This window comes from Mastomys coucha, unplaced genomic scaffold (assembly GCF_008632895.1).
Source record: "Mastomys coucha isolate ucsf_1 unplaced genomic scaffold, UCSF_Mcou_1 pScaffold9, whole genome shotgun sequence".
Taxonomy (NCBI): Eukaryota; Metazoa; Chordata; class Mammalia; order Rodentia; family Muridae; genus Mastomys; species Mastomys coucha.
The window spans coordinates 54,067,199-54,084,218 of record NW_022196915.1 but is presented as its reverse complement, the minus strand read 5'-3'; the positions used below and the strand labels follow the sequence as shown (position 1 = coordinate 54,084,218).

General features: G+C 43.9%; 1 protein-coding gene across 2 annotated transcripts in view; it reads right to left on the bottom strand.

Annotated features, from left to right (window-relative positions):
* Ebf2 (EBF transcription factor 2) overlaps positions 1-17,020 on the bottom strand; it is a 200,342-nt gene that overhangs the window by 38,942 nt on the left and 144,380 nt on the right. For both annotated transcript variants that reach the window (XM_031363002.1, XM_031363001.1), the window contains exons 9-11: positions 3,728-3,845; positions 1,993-2,123; positions 1,171-1,297 (exon numbers count right to left, since the gene is read on the bottom strand). In XM_031363002.1, the coding sequence (XP_031218862.1) occupies positions 1,171-1,297; positions 1,993-2,123; positions 3,728-3,845 (376 nt within the window). The remainder of the gene's footprint in view (positions 1-1,170; positions 1,298-1,992; positions 2,124-3,727; positions 3,846-17,020) is intronic.

Genomic DNA, 17,020 nt, shown 5'->3' with positions numbered 1-17,020 from the left:
CCTGGCTCTTTAAATTTCTGGCTCATCATCTTGGTGTGCTATTTGCCAGGCACACCCCATCATTACAATAGAGTGATGGAATTCCAGGTACAGTTTCAGGAAACACCACTGACCTATGAGCTCTCTGGGGCTGTAGGGTAATAGGAAGACTACATGAGTGGATCGCAGAGGAGGTAGTGTGTTCCTGTGGGTTTTCCCTTCCTGTGAGACTGTTCTGCGCTTGATGTCCCTTCTTCAGAGGGGTCTCCTGATGACCCACCTGAGGCCCCTCACTCTCCTACCCATATTTTCACCTGACTGACATCACACCATTCATTGACTGTGCCATCTGCCTTGAACCCCAAAATGTTCACTTCACTAGGGGTGTTCTACTTCCCACCAATCAATATGTCATAAGCTAGAGTTATGTCATTCCACAAAAGGCATAGATGAGTGGGTGAACTGTGCCCTGCTGGGAGCTATAATAATAGCTTTTCTTTCCTGTCACTTGCTGTCCACACTGAGACCAGGTGGGTGTCCCGAATCCCATGGTCCAGTCCACCTTGAGCTCTCTTCCTGAACCTGACACTCCTTACAATGGATGCTTTGCATTTTGAATTTAGAAAATCTCCACCTGCACTCAACAGTTAACCAACTACATCCTCCAAAAGTTCCTAAACCTCCAGACAGGGAAGAAATCCTGTCTTGTGTGTCATCTGTCCTTCTCACCAAGAGAAAGCAGTCATTCAACTGATTTGGAGTAGATACTATGAAAAAGACATTTCATAGGTGGGTTTTACTTTCATAAGTCTTTAAAATACTTTGTACCACTCTACTGGGCAACATGCTTGAATTGCTGTCAAGAAAACTCACAGCCAACAACTTTGATTATGTCTATCCAATGGCTCATACCAAAGTCCCTAGCATGGTTATAACAGAGATGCATTTCTAAGGGTAAGTTCCCAAAGGGAGCTGCCATAGCCATCAACAGACCATGCAGAAGTTTCTCTGGTCAAGTTCAAATTTAGAATTGAGTCTTCACTTCCCATTTGATGCTCCTCATTCAGTCCATTCTTCCCACTGTACCAGAAAGACCTAGAATAACTAGGCTGATTACAGAATAGAGATACTGATAACTAGAGCAAAGATGAGCTAGGAACCAGCTACCTAAGAAATCATTTTCTTTCTTACCTGTGTAGATGAACCTGCCTGGGGCTCCTTTGCAGAACTGTTTGGATTTATAAGATAGTGTCACTTCCACAACTCCAGGGATATGCCGGGGAGGGGTCTGTACTCTGATGGCATGAGGGGTTATAAGCTGAGAATTGAAGAGGCAGGGGAAGACAGTCACTAGACAAGCCACCAAAGAAAGAGGTCACTGCTTTTGGCCTCACATATTAGTTTGGCAATTGCCAAGCCCAACCCTGCACCCATGCTTTGCTTTTGGTAATGCACTTAGTTAGCTTCGCTGATTATAAATTGTAAGTCAAACATATCCAATTTAGAAAATTGGGGATTTACAGAACTATGCAGAGAAATCTAAAATTATATAATGCAGAGACAAGCAATATTAGGATCTGGTGTGTTGCCCAGACATTTCGATGACTGTGTGTCACAGAATTAGATTATGCATATCCACTGTTATTCTGACTTTCCCCACACACAGCATCATACCATAAACATGTTCTTCTCTGGTATCATTAGAATTTTTCCAAAACATAATTTTCGATTATGGAAAGATAACCTAACTTTTTTCTCCATCATCTCCTATGATCCAATATTTAGACTCTAATTTTTCACAATCTTATATAATACTGCAATGAATATCATTTTAAGGAATTCATTCCCCAAATATCATGACTTTGCATGTCTTGATATCCTGGGTGTCTTGCTCATAGTAGGTATACAGGACTGAGTATTTATGGTGCTACTTCACCAGGAATTGTTAGTTCCCACAGCCCAAAAGAACTATGGAGCCAAAGGACATCATGGGAGTAAATGGCTTTGACCTACCTCACTCCATACAAGCATGGTACCAAACACAACTTGGAGACCGTCAAAAAAGTTGTCACCAATGATGATGACCATGGCCCCTCCTGTGGTCCAGCCTTCACTTGGGCTGATGGCTTTGATGCAGGGTGTAGCTGGGAAGATGAGAAAGAACAAGTCAGCTCTGTGTCCTTTGTGAGTGATGTCTGAGGTTTGGGAAAGGTACTGTCCTGGAAAGCTGTTGGTCATTCCAAGAAGCTGTGTTGGTTTCCCATCCTTCCCTAATTGGCTGTTGGTTTCTACCAGGCCATTAAAGCCTAATGAGTTGGCCATTATGTATGAAAGACTGAAACACTTAGCTAATTGTGTAAAGGGTGTTTTTAAAACTCTGTTGTTTTTGCCCATATTTTTATAAGTTGATCACTCTAGAAAAGTGTAAATCCCTTTTCTCTCCCCACCTCCTCTGCCCCACAATGTTAAGATTTACAAGGCTTGTTAACATGCTGGGGAGAGAAAGAGGAAACAGGATCTATGTAGTTGAAGGGTTTGCTCAACCCCACCTAGAGACAACCTCTAATCACTCTTCCAAGTCTGTAGAACAGAGTTTCCTCCCTTCGTGCATATGTTCAAGGCCTCTGGACTTTGCATCCCAACAGGAACCCAATACTGTGTTCAGGCCATAACTAAACTCAATCCATCACTCTATTTCCAAAGCTGACAGGGTCAAAGGTGGAGGAGAACTTTGGCAGGACTCCAAAAACATGAGCCCCCTTTGAACAGCCAGTCAATCACATCCAATCAGTCAAAAGAAACTCGAAGGGCTCAGAGCTCTGAACTCTGGGATTTTCTTCTTCCCTTTCAGTGCCCACTGTGGGAGAATTAACACCGCTCCAAATTCTTTACTGATTCAATCATTTTCTTTCAGTTCATTAATTCCCATTTTAAATGATATGATACATTTTAAGGGCTGAGTTGGGAAGAGGGGTGGGCAACATGTAGCGATGCACCAACAGTAACTCATAGCTAGATCTGATTCTTGTCGATAGCATGAGGTCTTCCAACACCAGCAGGTTTGGGGTGAGAAAAGCAGGGAAAGCAAGTGAGATGGAATTCACTTAGGTTTGTCAGTTTGTCCACTGGTATACTTTAATTTTTTTGGACAACTTGAAATGTAACAGTTACCAGTATTTCTAATTAGTTTAATGCACTTGGAAAGCGACCCAGAGCAGCCCATGATTTCTTCTTGTCCAAGCAAACAAAAATCAATTAGTGTCAGCTTCACTCTGCACACTGTTTTGTTTTGCCCACAATCTGTTTAAAGGCACATCTGACACTTATTCATGCACGTCTGGCACTGTACTGTTCCTGTTTAACTAAGATGTCATAGGCCCACTATTGCCTGAAATACCAGTCTCACTGAAAGAAAAACACGGATTGGAACAGAAGAGACTGAGAGCTACATGCTGGCCAGGAGATGAGTGGGATGGAGTGCAGTCAGCGTGTACAGCAGCACTTAGAAATGCCCATGGGGTGGGATGTGGCTCAGGTGGTAGAGTGCTTGCTTAGCATTCAGGAAGTCCCAAGTTCAATCCCCAGGACCGCAGAGACTGAGTGTGATGAAGGACACCTGCAATCTAGCACTGGAGAGGAAAGGCAAAGGTAATTTCTAGATAGTAAGTTCTAGACCAGTCCGGGCTAGAGACTTTATCTATACACAAACAAATGATGCAAACAAAGCCAGGTCAGGTCCCAGCCCTACCTTCTGATGGGTCAAGCCTTCTTGCTCTCCTTCCATGCTTAGAGTTGTTATGAACAAACATGTTGTCAGAAACAGCCAGCACATGTCCATCCACATTTACTGTTGTGGACAACACGACCTGCATTTAAAGTGAAAAGTGGAGAGCTTGGTCAGTTTTACCCCAGGGTGTCAGTGGACCAGGATTCCTTGTAAAATACTTCTACAAGGTGAGTAAGAGACGGGATAACATTTTGGAGTAGAACCCATGGGGCAGCCTTTGGCCCCATGGTTTATTATGTCTTTGAATTCAAACTGTCAGTGTCATGACAAGGGAAACTGGTCTTCTGTCTGCTGTTTCCAGAGACCTCATCACCAGCAGGACTGTCCTCTGGCCAAAGCCACAGCTGCAGACAGTGCAATGCAGGAACTAAGACAGAACCTCCATTGGGACGCTCACTCCTTCAAGCTTGGAAACAGGGATCCTGTCCCTTGGATTGTGGTCATTGGAACCCTATCTGATCAGTTGTCCCTCTGCAGTCATGAACAGTGATAAAGATTCCGTGAGAAGATGAGGCTCCCCAAATGCAGTATGGGAGATACAGAATGTTTAGTGTCTAACTGGAGGAAAGGGCAGGGGTGGGCATGGAAGGATGAAGAGTAAGAACTTGGAGTGAAAACCAATTGAAATCCCAGGCCACTGCGTCCTAATGTAAACTCCCAGACAAATCACTGAACCTTTTCAAATCTCAGTTTTTCTTATCTAGGAAACATAAATAACACTATCTCTCTTGCAGGCCCAAATGAGATAGCATGAGATGGTGCATGGAATGCATATGGCACCATGTAAAATACAGGCCAAAGTATGATGATTTGTGATCCATTTGCCTTACTCCTGTCTCCTTTGTCCAGTGCAATTCTAGCATAGTCTAAACTCTGGTTAAGGTTCTAGAAAGAGAGATATTAGCACCAGCAATCATAGCCACAGAAAGGCATCGCCACACCACTGCTCTCAGAGGTCTTATGTCCAGACGGCAGAATGGTAGCTAGCTTACATAGAGAGAGAGAATTTAATTCTATTATAAAACCTGCTGGTCAGATCATGAAAGAAGTTCAAAGGTAGAGCTGAGCCAAGAGAGGTGGAAAAGAGCAGACCTGGCACACCTACCACCTTTAGACTTGACCCAGGAAAAAGAGTGTCTCAGAAGGAAGGCTACTACTCGGTTCATGCAGTTATGCACAGCAGGTTTTCCGTGGCTCTTTGGAGAAAGAAACGTATTATACACGTGCTCATAAATATGTATAGCTCTTTCCAGGAAGGACACTGAAGAATCTAATGAGCCGTGCTTCAGAATGACTCTCTCTGCCCATGGCTCGTACTATCATCCTACCTGTAATTGTTCTGCCACGCCTTCTAACTTATTAAATGAAAAGGGAGGGTGGAGAGACATGGCCTTGCTCAGATCTCAATAGGAAAGAAGTCAGTGTTCTCAAGAAACACCTTTTTATTAGAGATAATTTCAGGCAAATAAGATGACAGAAGAGCTAACAAAATTTGAGAACCCATCATTCAACTTCAAAACCGTTCAAATGATGCTGTTCTCATCCCATCGATCTCACGGTCCCCTCCCTTCCCACATCGTATGGAAAACTGTGACAAACACAGGTTTGAGAGCATTATGGTAAACCTTTATGGCATTACCCACTCTCCTCTCAAGAATGGAATGTTTTATCTCTTCAGAAAATGAGTTCATCTCCCTCTCCAGTCAGTTATAATCCCAAGGAATACTCTTCCTTCCCTTTGTTTTCTTTTGCCTTGAAGAGAATTTCAGGTGTGTGTGTGTGTGTGTGTGTGTGTGTGTGTGTATAGGTGACTGTGTTAGTGAGTGTGTGTGCATATTAGTGTATGAGTGAGTTGTATGAGTGTATGTGTATGTGTATGTATACTTGAGTGTGTATGTGTGAGTATATGTGAGTGTGTGTGTATGAGTATTGTGTGTCTGTGTGTGTATGAGTATGTGAGTGTGTGAGCATGTGTATGTATATACGTAAGTGTGTATGTGAGTATGCATACGTGTGTGAGTGTGTGTGGGTGTGTGTCCCTTTGCATGTGAATGCATATGTAAGGTCAAGTACTTTGGGTGGCATTTCTCAAGTGAGAGCCACTTTGTCTTGTGTCTTTCACTGGCCTCGAGTTTGCCAATTAGCCTAGGCTGCTTGATAGTAGCCCTAGGGATACACCTTGTCACCACCTTCCCAAAAATGGGACTCCGAGCACACACCATTACATGTAGAGATAAACATAGGTGATGTTTAAAATAGAGATCCCAACTCAGGTTCTTGTGCCTTCATGGCAAGCATTTTACTGACTGAGCTATCAGCCACCAGCATGGCATCTTTTAACATTTTATAAGACTCATACTTTAATAGGTTTAAAACAATCCTCAGGACCCATGGCTCCACAAATCACTTCATGTAGCCTCACTCTGTGGGCCTGATATAACATATGAAAATTTTACATGGATGGAAATGAGTTTCAATCATTCGACTCAACAGATAATCATTGAGCTCCAACTACACATCAGGAGTCATGACAGGCCCTGGGGACTCAGAGAACAAACTTAAAGGAAGCTCAGTTGTCATTCAGAAAATTATCGCCCATATAATTGCTCACAATTCAGGGATGTAGCCTGTTGAGCCTCAGGTCTGTTTCCAATTGTGTCTGTGTTAACATGTGAATGTCTGAGAAAAGTCCTTCTAGATAATTCCTATCCAGTGGTGGCGACCGCAAAACAGACATCCATCACTCTTGGCAAGTACACCAGGCCTGAGTGCTTATCAGAGTGATTTCAGAGAGTACAAGACCACGCCTCGAGTCAGAGGAAGAAACAGACCTCATTTTGACAGGATTGGAGGCTGTGTGTTAAACATCACCTATGTTTATGCTACCTCTGAGAATAGTAGAATGGAGAGGGGGCGGGCACCAGGCTGTGTGTGCAAAATAGATCTTCAAACTCAAAACAAAAGTGAAAGACAGACCTTCAAGCATTACACCATAACGAGCTAGCCTGGAAACACCAAGGAGAACCGCAGCTCCATCTGAGGATGACGAGGCTGTGAGGGGCAGTCACTCAGGAACTGTCTGATTCATTGCACTGTCCATTGACACTTCTTGTGCATCCTGGCCACAGAATGCAGAGCTTTCTCTAGCCAGCAGATAGCAGATTTCATCACAGTCCGCTTTGGGTGGAGAGAGACTCGGTTCCAAAGTGAACATTTCCCCGAATGATATACCCTGGTGGTTCACATGCACTTCATTATTTTCTATTAACAATGGAAATAAATTTTAATCTTTTGCTGGCTAGTGCTGGCCTCTCGTGACAGCAAAGGAATTAACCTGAATTATTTCAGTGTCTGCAAAATTTATTACAAGATTTTAAATTATGTCCAAATGTATGTGCATGCATGTGTGTGCACGTGCATGTGTGTGTGTGCTCGTGTATATGTGTGTGTGAAATTCTATTTTTTAATATTCCAAATATCTTAGGCTGTGAAGTACCTAGGAAAGCCTGCCAATTAAGCTAACTTTGTAAACAATTAATGGATTTGATTCACAAATTCCAGCACATGAAATCAGACATGAATTATTATCCTTATTCATGTTTGAACACTGGATTTTACATACATTCTCTCTACTTCTAGAAGAATAAGCTACATTATGGATGGAAAGACCCATTTGGCTTCAGGTTTAACTTCCCTCTCTGTTCTCTGATGGATGATGACAACACTGATATTCTCCTATCCCAAGGAGTAAGGACTTCTCCGTGTTTTAAGGCTAAAGGAAGTAGAATGCACATTCCAATATCATCCCACTCCCAGGCCTTCCCCTTCCCCAAGCCAACTTCTTTCCCCTAGTGAGTATTTCCTGGGTCATGAAGGCTGACCCCTTCCATCTGGAATCAATCAGTCAACCCCTGACAACTTCCTGAAACACCTCACTCCATTTCCTGTTCTCTCCCCCTCCTCCCTTTCCCCCTGGTTTGCTTCACTCTTCAAAACTGCAGGCCACAGCAGCTTAATGTTAGAGGGTCAGACACAGCTAGACTCCAAAACACTACACAAGGACACCTTTGACCTTCAAAAATCTTTACATCTTAGCTAAACAAATCAAGGTCAACATTTCTTACCATTACCTTGTTAACTATTTCTATGCGTTTTACCAAGGGGCTCTGCTGGTTATGCAACCTTCCAAACCGCTTGTTATTCTAAGATCATAAACCCATCTGCTTTGAAAATAGTACGCTCAGTCTGGATGAAACCTGCCATTTGGAGGTCCCTCAAACCCCAGATCACCAGTATTATAGCAACCATATGGACCAAGACTCCGTACAATGGGGTGCCCATGCCTCCTCCATGTCTCTTGTCACCTAAACGTGATATCTCATCTTCTCCGAGGCTATGGCTCACCTGGCATTGCCAGTCGGCTAGCACACCCCGAAAGAATGCCAATTAGGAATACAGATGCCCATAATCCATGAGGGATGGACCTCCGTGTTGGCTGCTCGTACTGGTGACAAGTCCCATTTATCTCCCTCTGTTGATGTGTCTGTATTTCAGATCTACACAAGTCCTTGAGGACCGTAGCTCCATCCTCAGCTCAGGCACTTCAACACATAAGCAGCAAGCAATTCAATCATCTCAAGATAGCCTCAGGCCAGAGTTCTAGGGAAGGGGAGGTGAGAGTCGTTGAAACCACTCATGGGTTTAAGGATTTAGGATTATAAACTTGTGCATGCATGCATGCCAGCCAAACTCTCTCTCTCTCTCTCTCTCTCTCTCTCTCTCTCTATATATATATATATATATATACATATATATATATACATATATATATATATGTATATATATATATATATATATATATAATAGTACTTTGAATAATGCAGTACTTTGGAAGCCATGTTCTTTTTTGGGAAATGTTTTTTATAATTTTAATCATGAAAATATGGTATAATTTTTCTTTATCTAAAAATAATAGACATAATAATTTCAATTTGGACAAGAAAATACTTTTGCTAACCATAATTGTAAAGGTAATTTATAGTTTCTAGCTGAATTTTATAATATGATATAGTATATAATTTTCTGATTTAGCATTATCTCTGGATAGAGACTCTGAGGCAGGCACAGGGTCTTCAGAGCATGAAGATGGAGAGCAAGAGGGAAGCCCTAGAACCCATCCATGACCTAGTGTCTCAATGCCGCTGCCTACAGTACTTCCTTTTTGCAACTCATGGTTTTACTTTGACTGTCACCTCTAATTTTTGTTAGCATAGACCTAACAGACAAGTAATTGTAAGCTCTCGTTCTTCCTCGCTTTAAAAAAAATATTTACTTACTTTTATTTTATGTTCACATACTGCCTGCATGTATGTGTATGTACTATGTGTGTGCTCTGTGCCCATAAAGGCCAGAAGAGGGTGTCATGTCCCCTGGGGCTGGAGTTACAGATGGTTGTGAGCTACCATATGGGTGTTGGGTACTGAATGCTGGTTCTCTGAAAGAGAAGCCAGGGTTTTTAACTGCTGAGTCATCTCTCCAAATATGTGTGTGTGTGTGTGTGTGTGTGTGTGTGTGTGTGTGTGTGAATAAGGCAAGGTCTCAATAAGTAGTCCTGGGTAGTTTAAAAGTCACTATGCAGACCAGGCTGGCCCCAAATTCACAGCTATTCACTTGCCTCTGCTCCCGTGCGTCTCTATTTTGAGTCACCTAATGATAAGGTGGCGTTAGCAGACAGAGACAGGAGTGTAACACTGCCATAGTTCCTTGAAGAGTACAAGAGCAGACATGAGAATAGAACCCACAAGCATGCGAGCCGTTTCTTACAAAGTACACATGAAAACTGCCTTCTTCAAATTCTATTTTTCTCTTTATTACCCTTAAGACAGTCCATGTTTCTCACCCTAATAATTTATACCATGCAGGAGTTGAGTTGGGAAAACGCTCTTTCCAGCTCATACAAGGCCACGGTGGGAGTGACCCGTGGGTGGGCACACCCGTTAATCTGCCTTCATGGTTAATTTTCCAATAGAAGAGTGATTTCTTTGGTATTAAAATTATACACACGACAAGCAGACATCAAGACAGAGTTATTGCCACAGTGGGTTACTTTTATACCTCACAGAACACTTTTGGAACTGCTCTATCTATCAAAAGCTCTGTTCTCCAAGTTCTGACTACATGACTTTTGTTGATTCATGTTAATCAGAGGGGATGATCTAGTCCTTCCCTGTCATCCTTTCTCATCCCATTCGTACACAGGCGGGTCTCCAAAGGTGCCTGTGTGAAGATGATTAAAAATGAAGAAGTCAGGAAGAAAAATGGGTGGTAAGGCTAAGTGATTTGCTCTTTGAAACAGACAACAATCCCATTGTTTGCAGAGAGTAATGACTCTGGTTAGAAGCCCCCTCATCCCCGCCCCTCACCCCCACATCTTTAGAGTGCTTCCTCTAAAGTCACGCCAGATTCTACTATTAGCCAGGCACTGGCTCCTGCCATTTCTGTGAGGGTCATACACCCCTAGCTTGATGTGGGGCCTCAGCAAAGCAGTAACAGGAGGCATTTATAGCTCGCTCGCTGCCGAGGCCTCTCTGATACCTCTACTTAGGAACATGCATACATGCAGTGAAATAAAATGCTCTCAAAAATTCCCGTTGTTCTGCCAAGTATGGGGGGGGGGACCTTTATGACATTTTACATCTGGAAATGGAATTAGATTCATGATGTGCTTTCCCCTTATTACTGTTCGGTTGCTATATGTGTTATTTCAGCTTTCCCAAAGCACAACTGTATGTGGGGATTTTATATTCCACCTGTGGAAGGAGAAAAGAGACACAGAGGCCATTAAAGTGAGAGGGGATCAGGGCAGACCTCTGCCACGGGAGAGGTCCTAGCTGGGAGTCCACACTGGAGGAAGAACTACGCATTGTGGTTTTAGTATGCTAGCTAATCCCCATAACTGATGAGAGGAGTCTAATGAAACAGTTCTGCCTGAGCCTTCCTTACTGCTGCCCAGCTTAACAACAAACAGTTGGGCTACTGCAGTTTGTTTCTTGGTACCCACCTCACTTTTGGCACATCTATTTTCAAGCCAGATTTAAAGCCCAGATTCATCTTTGTTGACTGGACTCCGGAGTCCCTCAAATTACCTTAAAATGCCTATTCCATAAGTGTGGGTTTTTTTTTCCCCATTAAAAAAAATACTTAAGTATTCCCAGGATTCTTAGAAACAGGCTTTATTTTACATTCTCCACAGGTAAAGTTTCTGTTCCGTGAAGTATCAAGTCCCAAACAGGAGAACACAAAACTGGTTGCCATAGAGAGAGGCAGAAGGATTCTGGGATTGTTGACACCAAGAGTTGTAGCATTGACAAGATTAATTATAACTGACCAGGCAGTGCTGTATTTCACCCAGCCACTGAGGGTTTTACCTAATAAGTGTTTGCCTACATATATGCATGTGCACCATTTGTATGCGGCCATCAAGCTTGCCCTGAGCGTCCAGGCACTGAATGCTTCAATCAGCCTGCATGGAGGATGGACCAAGATAAACAAATGACATCACCAGCGACTCTCCCTGTGCAGCAATATGTCCATGAAAACTAAACTGTGCACCATTCAACACCGTTGAGCCCCCAAAATGAGAGGAACTAACCTGACCTGAAAGTCTTGATACACAGTGTCATGAAGAATTCTAAAACTTGAGTTATCCAAGTTGAGGGGACTCACACGATGGGTTTGTGTGCATACACATGTGTGTACCCATGCAGGTTTTGGAGGGTGGGGAGATCCTGGGGTATTGAAAGACCATCTCAGGTCCCTTCTGCCTTTTGTTTGAGACAAAGTCTCTCACTGGGACTTCACCAAACAGGCTGGCTAACTGGCAGTGAGAATCCGAGGGCCTGCCTTCCTCTGCCTCTGCCCCTGCCCCTTCCTCTGCCTCCCATGTCACCCACTGATGGCATCAGCACTGTCCCCAGCTTTTTATGTAGATTCTAGGGATAGGACTCAAGACCTCATATTTGCAAGACAAGTTCTTGACCGACTAAACTATCTCCCCAGTGCTATTCTGACTTGAAAGCAAAACCAAGCAAAAGTCCAGAGCCAACCTAGGCAGAGTCTTGTGCACCAAAGTCCTCCACTGGGCTGTTTTGCTAAACTTGGCTTCAGAATAGAACTTGTATTTATTTTCACATCAATTATTTTAGTTCCTTTTTTACACTTACTAGAAATGTTTTAGGTCAGACTTGCTTTAAAAAAGAAATCCAGTTGAATATGTAGTGAAATAAAGAGGAGGCAGAACTTTTTTTTTTTTTTTAAGCCAGCTTTTCTTTCATGCTGTCCCTAGAGAGCCTCCAGTCCATTCATTTGCTTTATAACTCTCAGCTCCCGTCTTCTCAAAGGCCACAGACACTGGCCATGCCACCCTACCTCGCCCTCTCCCATCAGCCTCACTGCTTTCCCCATCAAAACGGAATGCCAAGGATGCTGTAGTCAAGGGTGGTATTTTACTAGCAAAAGTTTTGAGAGCCTCTCGGGAGCCGTATAATACATTTGATGCAGTTCTTCGTTGGACGCCACAATTTTCTCCCACCACACTCTCTCCCAAAGGACTTCATGAGTCACCTGCTGTCCATCAAAAAAAATCAGAAGCACAGAACCTCCTCATAGGCAGTTTGAAAAGCCATTCACTCCTGTTGCAGAACTGAGAAAGCTGTCTATGGTCTGTCTTCCTGTGTCTCGTACTAGGATGGGCACAAGGGTCGAGTCTGGCGCCCAAATTTGCATCCTCTGAGACATTTGAGCACTTAGAATTTGCTTTCACCTGTCTGAAGTCTGGCATATCCTTTCCTAAAAATTGTTTATGTGAGTGCCTATCAGCTTGGATATATGTTCTCCTTTCTCCCAAAGAGAACTCAAAATTCTCAAAAAATATAAGTTAGTTAAACTTGGCATCACCCCGATTCCTGACCTCATTTGAGATACCAAATGTCAAGAGGTGTGAGGGCAGAAGGTTGCTACAGCAAAGAAAAGCTCAGAGGAACTCAGAGCTTCCACAACAAAAAGCATTTCACAGAGAGAAAGCCCTTCAGCCCTTGAGAGGTCTTCTCCTCAACTCTGGAGAGATCGCTGCTTTCCCTGAGACTAGCTGGTTTGCTTTATGACCAGATCATGGGCTCAGCTGCTGATCAGAGGGGCCCAAGTCAAGTGGTTTTCATTATGTGTTTAGAACTGTGGCCTGGTAGCACGGTGACTTTCAAATGGGACAGGCTGTGAGATCACACAGCAGCTGGGGCAGCTCTCAGACCAAGCGGTTTGCACTGGAGAAACCTGCAGGCAGCTGGGGCTCTATTAAATTCATACCATTTGGAGTTAATTTAAACTCTCCTTTCCCTCTTCAACGGGTGTGAGAGAAACATTCAACATTTTTTTTTATTTAAGGAAAATAGATGGTAGTGCCATTAAAAAGTTTTATATAAGAGCTAGGGTTTAAAAAAAAAATCATAAGGGGTTGTTGGATAGATGTTGGCCCAGTTCCAAGACATGAGTAGCCGTGGCCTTTGCTCCTGCTCCATTCAGTCAAACAGACTAATGGTGAACACCCAGCTGTGTGGACGAGGTGTTTTTGTCAGAGGAGCTAATTTCTCCATCATTCTTGTGTGGCTGAGGCACGCTGCAACATAAACATGAGGACCGTCGTGTTATCCGGCTACTCCACGGCTGTCAGTTCTTACACCGGCAGGTCTGTGTCCGAGAAGTTGGTCTTCCCCAGCACCACACATTTCTTGCTTCAGAAGTCTGACAGGCCTGCTCTAGGCATGCTCCCTAAAGCACCAGCTGCTCCCCTGTCACCCCTGTAAATCTCCTCAGGATACCTCATCTATACCTCATCCTGCATGACTAGATGCAATCCAAGAACCAACTCGGCTTTCCTCCGTCTTCCCCACCCAGCCTATAAATAACGTTTTCTTATACTAGAAACTCAGGTGTCCTTCTGTGTCGAGTTATATCTTATCTCTTAGGGTCAAGGATATGGCGTCTGGATGGTTCTCTGCCTAACATGGCAATGCACATTAAAATGGGCATTGATTGGCTAGAGTCTTTGCTGAGCTATTGAGGGTCAGAGGGGGAAAAAAAAGTTGGTAAAATTTTGGATATTGGAGTTGCTGTTCATTTATCTCAATAAAACTCCATTGGAACCAAAAACAAATCATTTGGTGGAACTGAAAGGGACTGATTGGGGAATAGTTTTAAGATATGTGGTGTCCTCCCTCTTTTTCCTAATATTTGTCCTACGATAATCCTGCCCTCTGTTTTGATTTGGAGGTGGGAAGCACATCAAAAATGATTTGGGGGTAGGATACATTTCAAAGAGACCAACACTAGAATAGCTTAACAGAAATTGTGACGTTGCCTCTAGGGCGATGGACACCCCAGCCCTCTATAGAAATGAGTGCTCAGTCTTGAGTGGCGGTTCTGCTGGCATCATAGATAAGCTCTGCATACCATTGGGAAGAGCACTCACTCTTAACTGTTGTCACAATAGTGAGTACAATGGAACTCTGTGCCATACTCACTGACCGTACAGCTGAGCTCCAACAAGCACCACCAAGACAACTACACCACGCAGGGCTCCTTCCAAAAAGATCGCAGAGAAGCAGACTTGGGCTTTGGAAGGGATTTGAAAGCATTCACAAATTCTACTTCCTGTATCCCACTGGAGATGGAGACGGCTCACCTTTGGGTTGCCTGTGCTGGGTCTCCAGCACACAGAATGTTCTCTGTGATGTTTGTAGACGAATAACTAATTGAATGAGGGCATGCAGGTTTTCACTCTGACCCGCCACAGCCCAGCTTGCCTAGCAGTGATGGAGACTTAGCAACAATGAGCCCAAAATTGTTCTCAACTCCACATGTGCTTTAGAATATAAATGTAGGAAACATCAATGTACCGACTTGTCCCTGGGTTTATTAACTGCCTGTTCTCTAGCCATATGGCAGAGAGATAAAGAATGGGGCTCGTTCTGATGTAGCTTACACTGGACACCAGTGTTCTTCCTTTTTTCAAGTGGGGGGAGGTCCCTGGAAATCCTAACTTCTCTCTTCACCTTTTTTTTTCTCTCTTAAAAATTGAGTGAACAACAGTGTGATGAGCCCTCCAGAGTGTCTTTATGATTCTATGTACAGGTGAGACCACACTAACTACATTCAAGCAGCATATGCTGGAGAGACGGATACCAGGTGGTAGAAAATGTGGCAATTGTCAGAGGTTATGGAGAAGGGTGTGTTGGCCAAGAAACCAATAGCTCTGAGGATCTGAAAAGTGCCCCACTTTCAGAAGGTGACATGCAGATGTGATCCTGAAGGATGAGGAGTCAGCAATTGGAAAGCAGGGAAGGGTTCTCACACAGAGATGTGAGTATGCACAAAGATGCCATCTTAGAGATGTGAGCATGCGCAAAGATACCAAGATGGAAGAGAAAGCAGTGGGGTGTGCGTGAGAGTGGTAGATGACATAGGGGAGCTTCCTAGGGGGAGGGAGGTGGAAGATTTGTCTGAGGTGCAGAGACTGAGGCAGAGTGTCTTATCAGCCTTTTAGAATCTGGGTTTTGTGTTGATAGCCAGTAGATAAGCAGGTAGTGTTTTAATAGATCACTTGTCATTAGAGCTGACAGGAGATTGGTCTAGGAAAGAGTGGAGGGGCCCATCATGGGAGAGAGGGGTGCGTTTGCCAGACACTTGGGAGAAGGAGGAAGTGATACTATGGCCTGCCTCCCTCAAGATGACTCTGACCTTCAGGGCCACAGGTTGTCATTACAAGGGTCCCAGCCTGAGGTTCAGCACCAGTCTCATTTCCTGCAGAGTAACTGCTATCCTCACTATGTCCCTGTGGTGTCCTTCCTTGCCCTGGCCATGTACTACTGCTGCTGCTGCTCATAGAGCACCCAGCTAACACTGCAGGGCCTCTCTACTGTAGCCACGCTGGAATGGAGGAACCTACTTCCGCTCCCTGGGGCCCTCTCCAACACACTGAGGCCTTGTCTGGGACTCAGCTGATTCTTCACTGGAAGAAGAGGAGGAGATTAACCATGGGGTAAGTGTTGAGCTCTATTTGAGCACGCTCTCACTAGTCATTGAAGGGAAGATGCTCAGGGAGGCAGTTGAAGCTTTAGCTGCAGATCCAAAGAGGATGAAGTATGGGGATGTGGAGTCAGAAGTCACCTGGGAACAGGTAATAATACTTAAGCCCAAGAGAGGGGCTGGGAGATTGGGGCAGGGCCCTGTGTGAATAGAGTGCTGCAATCAGGGTCTGATTTATACTGAAGATGCTACTTGGTACTAGATGAACCTCACTGCTTTAGAACAGGGGCCCGTGGAACCCTGGGACATGCTCTGGAAAATCTCTACAAGGTTAAGCTTTTTATGAAACTCTAGTTCCATGTTGGCACGATGGTCACACCCTTTACCAGATTCCCAAAGGGACTGGGGACAAGGATTAAGGCCCCGGTATCTCCACAGACAATTGTCATCAATTGATTACATGTCCTATGGTCTTTTGGATTTGAACAGAACTGAAGAGATTGGTTCAGTCATGGAGATATGCTTTTATAAAATGATTTAGTCTTATTCAATGACTTGCAGGGGTTGCAGGTAAAGATTCTTCATACTGTTAGCTTTAGGAGACGAGAAAGTATTTGATTAGGTTCATGGTTTTTTGAGAAACACTTGTGTTCTGTCCAAATCTGCACAAAAGTATCTTCAACCAAATATGTGTTTGATCATTAGTTGAAGTTATCTTACTATGAGGCAGAAAACTGCCACCCTTGTCAATCTGGATGACACATGGGATCCAGTCCTTCTCAGTAGATGGCTCTTCCACCTCTGTCCTCACCTACTATCCCTGGCTTTCGGTCACATTTGAAATAGGATCCCGGTTTCTCAGTTGACCATAACAACACACGGGCAGTCCCTTCCTCAGGAAATCTTCCCTACATAGAAAAGCTGCTTTTGGCCATGACTTTCTTCCTGGAATCTGAGGAGATTCTAAAATTGCTAGGTCACACATCTAAGGAGGACCCCCCCCCCCCCGACACACACACTATGTACCTTAGGTACCTAATGAATTCTTGCAACTCAACAATGAAAAAAAGAAGGCCTGGTTTCAAAGTGAGCAAAGGACTTAAATGGGCATCTTCCAGAGGAGACGAGCAAGTGAGCGGTGAGTACATCAAAGGGGGTTTGGCAGAACTTGCTCCA